Here is a 6,000-nt window from a genome sequence, read left to right as displayed (position 1 = left end):
GACAACTGTTATTTTCTAGGAAAGCAAACATGTTCCAATAAAGCCGTTTTCAGACATGAACTGCGGGAGAAGTCCGCACAATTGGGTCAGGACATCCTCCAGAGATCGTCTTGCACGAAGGAAGAACGCAGCAGGAGATTCTCTGCTCAGACGCATTAACAATGAGGTGTTCAGGTGAGGCGTGGTGCAGCATGCAGAGGCAGGATGTAACTGGTAATTCCTCTACAGAGATCATATATTTTGTTTACAGCACATCGACACTGGCAATGGGCCTCATCACCAAAAGCTCTATAATCTCGTCGTCTTTCCAAGTTGACATCTTCGTCTGTGTCTTCTACACTCATATTTCATTGTGAAATATTTGTATTATATTTGATAATTTCAGAGTTTCAGTTCATGTCAGAAAACAGCATAAAACATTTCTGGGAATGCTGGCATTCGACTCTGTTGGAGAGTGCTTCACTTTGTCATTTCACTAACCTGGTTGAGAAAGAGGTCGTTGATGTAGTAGGTGAGGAAAGCTCGGAGCTGGCACTGCTTGGCCTGGCCTGGCCCCATGTTCATCTCTATCTCCTGAATGAATCTGGGCAGAACAGTGGAGGCAAACACACATCAGAACAGAAACCACACACACTGACAACAGCAGCTGTGAACGGAGGTTAATTCACCGCTGAAATATTTGAGGTGCAATGAGACACAGGCTTCGGACCAGCAACACAGTAACTTTGCATCAGTGGGTTCAGTATCGCCTAGAAGGGCAAGATCTCCTGTGGGGACTCATTTTGAAAAGCTTAGTATGTCTCTCAAGGTGCCTTTGAGCACCTATAAGTGCTCCAGTGGAGCTGCTCAGTGCCTTTAATGCAGACCTTAGTTAAACTAAGCAACCCTCAGATGTGAGTGTGTGAAACAACCATAGTGAATGTGTGTGTAAAGGAAACTTTGTACAAATATATATGGTAGAATAAATGCAAATGCAAAAGTAGTTTCTAAGCATTAATGATAAAAAGCCATGAGAGCTACAGTACACATGCTATTTGGATTCTCCCAAGAAGCTGGTCTCTGGTTGGTCAGATGGGGTCAGACAGTTATGTATGGGTTGGTGGAGGCACATGCACACGTCGTTTGTCAGAGAATCATTGGTCACTGGCCTCGTCTCACACACACACCGCCGGGCAAACCATGCAACAGCGGGTGCCTCCTGAAGCGCTCAGCACATATAAATGCTCAAATAAATCAAAGCTCCTCCAAAAAAGAATTCTTTGACCTACAGGACCTGTGATATATATGACCTGGATGTATAGGAGAGGAGAGTGCGAAGAAAAAGGTAAAAGAAAATTGTTTTATGTGACACAATTGTGAAAAACTGCGGGCAGGGGAAGGGAGTGAAGCAACAAAGATGACTCTAAAAGGAGATTTGATTGGACATGGCCATTTGTAAAAAGCAGGAGGAAGTGTTTGGAAACAGCGTTTGCACTTCAGTGAAGTAGAAGCTACAACCAGGACACTGCAGCTTTGCAGAAAAGCAGTGACACAGTCAATTCAAGAGCTATAGATCAGTGAAGGTGCCTGATTGATTTGGTTACACATTAATGTACGTACGCATACAAATGCACGCACAAGCACACACTTACAAACACCTTCACACTAACACAAAAAAAGAGCAAAAGCTGCACGATCACACTACTCAGCATCTGGGCCCAATTAGTCGGCTAGAGCTGAGGCAAGTGTGTGTGTGTGTGCGTGTGTGTGTGTGTGTGTGGGGGGGGGGGGTATACGTTCATCCTTGTGTCAGAGAGAGCAAGAGCGAGACGGAGTGAGTGAGGAACCCAAACCTATTTTAAATCCTTCATTGATTCCCACTGAAACTCTACCACAACAGAAAGTTAAGTAGGAGAAACTCTTCCGTGGCCTCATTAAAACCGTCAAGCTCCCAAAAACAATGGAGGCCCAGACACACAGCTTCTCTGTATAAATACAGTATGCACTTAAACGCCCCTCCTTCACACAAATGTGCAACTTCTGCCGACAACTTCATTTTTTGGGAATCAATCTCGGGACAAAAGTTGCTGGTTGGAACGCGTGTCGCCTTGTTCCGAGATCCATCTCGCGCTGTCATTATTGTCATTGTTTCAATACGAGCGGTGGGATGATGGATCTTCAAGTTAGCATGTGGGCACAGATGGATTTTTGTAGGCAGGGGTGATAACATTTGAGTGATGTCGCAGGGACGAGGCAGTAAAAACGGCTTTGTCAATCCAGACGGCCATCTGGAGCAGCAGGCACCTTCATGAGGGGAATCTGAGCCCGCGGTTTGCTTCGAGGAAGATTCGCCAGAGGTAACCGGGGTAAAAGTACTGTCGGGGCTCACAATACTCAGAACATGTCAGCAAATGTACATGTTTAGTTTAGTGACAGAGAAATCATTCAACTACTTAAACATGCAATTTGTAACTTCGGCCACAAGGGGTCCCTCCGTCAAAACAATAAGAAAAGACGTAGCTTGTTGTAGTCGTGAAGCAGCGTCAGATCATGGGAGTTGATGAAAGTCTCCCTGACGCGAATCAGATTCATTTATTTTAAGTTTTATCCACGTCCCGGAAGTTATAGCAGAGATGGGAAAAGGCGACCAAACTGGATTTCTCTGGGTTGATTGTAAAAAGTCCACAAGTTAACAAAATATATAACATAAGTCTAGTAACCTTTAGACAATTTATTGAAGAATTGTTTCATATTATATCTAAGTAGAGATAACGTGGAGCCAAGCACAGAGGAGCTTGAAGAGTTCTAAATGGATTCTGAAAGGAAGCTCATTGTCATTACAACCGCATCTTCCCAACATCTGCCTCGCTGATGTTCCTGACACACTGTATAGAGAGTAACAGCGTCTGGTGACGATGATGGTGACGATAACAAATGACACCGAACACGTTAACACACACACACACACTGACGCACATTCAAAAGCCATCAGCTTGTCTCAACTCCGAATGAATCACAAACCAACCACCAAAACCCGCAGGAGCGCTATCTTCGCGGGCTGCGCTGCACAAGGCCGTTTGCAGGAAAAAAAACAACAACTGCATCCTGAGCCGAGCCTCCCACACAGAAACATGGTCAGACAGCCTGACCTCTCACCAAAGAATGACGGCGAGCTCGCCTCGTTTCATCTCTCAAGGCCACATCCGAGCTTGACTTTACATTCGTCTGGATTGACATTATCGCCAGTTATCATGAGCTCCTGCGTGATACATCAGAACATGACCTGATTTTAAAAGCCTCTTAACTCGTCTGGCCTGACTTCTTTCTATGCTACTGGTGGGAAAGTTTTGTTTTATTTTTATTTTTTAACAAATCTGGATTCTTGAGTAAACAGTCAAATCATATTTAATAAATGCTTTAAAAGAACTTTGGATGTATTTTCAAGCTCATGCCTGTGAACTCATATAGGTAAGAGGCATCATTTTCTCCACAGACATACAATATTATATGAAAGCCAATTTAATGGTAGAAAAATAACCTCCATTACCTGAAAAAAACATTAGGCTACTCATTCAAAACGATGATTTCAATCCATTCAAAGCCACAAGAATTCAGTAATGGCGCCGACTTCATCTTATGAGGCTGTTATAATTGGACCCGATATGACGGCAACAATGTCAGTTCCGTTGCCAGGTAACAACAAAACACAGCAGTCGACCATATGGCAGCTGTACGCGGCGGAGGTGTCAGCCAAGTCACGGAGGTTGATGCTGTGGAAGCGCGACAGAGACACAGCGGCAGCGGCACAGTGTGGACTCGCCCCTGTGTGTGAAATCTTAGTGGTCTTATATAATCTGCTTATCTGCCCTCTCACACACACCATTTCCTACTGGCCTCAAAATAATGTGGCACGCAGAGTGGCAGGCGGCAAAAGGTTGTAATGGTAGGTGTCAATTACGGGAAGGGAATCTGAATGAGATCATTAAAAGGGCAACGAGATCAAGAGAGAGTTTGGGATTTGGTGACTGAAAAAATTATTCCTGTCAATCCGAGTAGAAAGACACTGATCTAATGCGTATACGTGTACATGTGCGATAAAACAATATCCATAATAATATAATTTTCATCAATATATAACATAAAATATGACAAAAGTTCAGTATATATCGAAATAATGTTCAATGTGCAAACACAGTGAAGAGGTAATGCATTATTGATCGACCTCAGGTATTTTTTTAGCTTTGAAAACTGTGCTCAAAAACCTCTAAACTAACTGGAATCTGGTTGTTTTACTCGTAAAAAAAAATTCAAAACCCTTTCCACTTTTGTTTTGCTTTATTTGTCATATGTGAAGGTTTCTTTAAATTGTGCTGAGTCAAAAATCTCTGGCAGTAGAGAGTCGGAGAAAATAACTGGCAGATTAATCAATAATGAAAACAATCTCCAGATGAAGCCCTACATTTAAAAAAATATATCTATTTCCTTTGAGAAATGTTTCGCAAACAGAGTAATAAATAGTTTATTGTCATTTTCTAACCAAAGGCAAAACAACATTGACTAAGCAAACACACACATGAGCCTAGAGCCAGGAAGCAACAGTTCCCATCTTCAAATCTCGAATCACTCCAAGTCTCACAGGTGCCAAGAACTCATCACACACACCCACAAACACAAACACACACATATGCACACACACACACACACACACACACACTGATATTCAAATTCAAATGGGGTGTACAATAGCGTCCCCACACTCGCCTCAGGGTGTGTTGTCTCCTCTGGAGCCAACATGGCTGCACCAATCGCACTCCAAGCCCAGTTTCTTAGCAGCAACTGCAGATGATTGCATTTGACAGCATGTAATTATCTGTCATTAGGAAACAGATGTCAGAGCCCAGGGTCTGGGGTGGGATAATTGTAGATGCTATGCCCTTTGTGTATGTATGTCGAGAAATAACACTCCTGAATGGAATTAAATGTATTTATACCAACAGGGATTTGGCTAATGAGCGAACCTGGTGCTTCCTAATGGCTTTCTGATTAGTCAGAAAACGCTTAAGTTGGGTTTTTTTAAGACAGTGAAAACAAATGATGACAGACAGGGACAGAGATGTTGTATAGCAGCGGCTCTGGATTCATTTCCCACTGGAAACTAAACCTAAGGTAACAAATGCTTCTTTAAATGGAAAGGGCTGGGATCCCATCATCCATCTTTATCTGCAGCCGCGGCGTAATGATGCCGAAAGAGAAATGGGATAAAGACAAAGATTTAAGAAAGACGGCGGAATAAGAGTGTGCTAAGATCGATTAGAGACTCAGCATTTTTAAATCCCCCGGAATTCTCCTCAGGCACGAATCCATCAGCTACGGTGAATTCAGATTTTTTTTTTCTTCTTGCTGCCGAGAGAGGAAGGCTTGATCTGTAAAGACTTGTCACACATCAAGGACAGGACACGGTGAACCTCCACCAACTGAGAGGGGATGAGGGAGAGTGAGTGCTGGTGTGTGTGTACATACCTAATCAGTCCGTCTTTGTCACAGTAACACACGCACGCTCGTAGATTAACATAAAAAATACACGGCCACATGTCAATACATCACTCTGCCACTGAGAGGGACTCCTCTATATGCAGTTATTCACACTGGCACAGCACTGCCCCGTCACTTCAGGAAGATTTCAAAGTCATAAAAAAGGATTTTAATGGACGCGAACACTTAATGGGTTTTATGGCACGACCAACGTTGGCTTTCATTTCAGCGGACCGGACAATAAATGCTACAACGGCAGCTTTTAATTGTTATCCAACTGCTCATTCAATATTGATTCTCTGGGAGTATTACAACCCCCCAACACACACTACCTCCTTATTTCTACAGCGGTGTTAAATGAATGGAGTCACACCCCAGAATGTAAAGCTCTGCTCAAGGGGTTTCAGAGCACAAAGTTGTAGCGATGCATTAAAGAAAAAGTGAGAAAATTGAAAAGATGGATGAGGGAAAAAACAAACTTCTCTGAAT

General features: G+C 43.0%; 1 protein-coding gene across 1 annotated transcript in view; it reads right to left on the bottom strand.

Annotated features, from left to right (window-relative positions):
- Positions 1-6,000, bottom strand: part of exoc4 (exocyst complex component 4) — a 112,248-nt gene that overhangs the window by 40,711 nt on the left and 65,537 nt on the right. The window contains exon 12 of the mRNA XM_034578378.1: positions 481-583. Coding sequence (XP_034434269.1) covers positions 481-583 — 103 coding nt within the window. The remainder of the gene's footprint in view (positions 1-480; positions 584-6,000) is intronic.

The sequence above is a fragment of the Hippoglossus hippoglossus genome, chromosome 23 (genome assembly GCF_009819705.1).
Source record: "Hippoglossus hippoglossus isolate fHipHip1 chromosome 23, fHipHip1.pri, whole genome shotgun sequence".
Taxonomy (NCBI): Eukaryota; Metazoa; Chordata; class Actinopteri; order Pleuronectiformes; family Pleuronectidae; genus Hippoglossus; species Hippoglossus hippoglossus.
The sequence above is the reverse complement of the archived record's forward strand: the minus strand, read 5'-3'. Positions and strand labels throughout refer to the sequence as shown.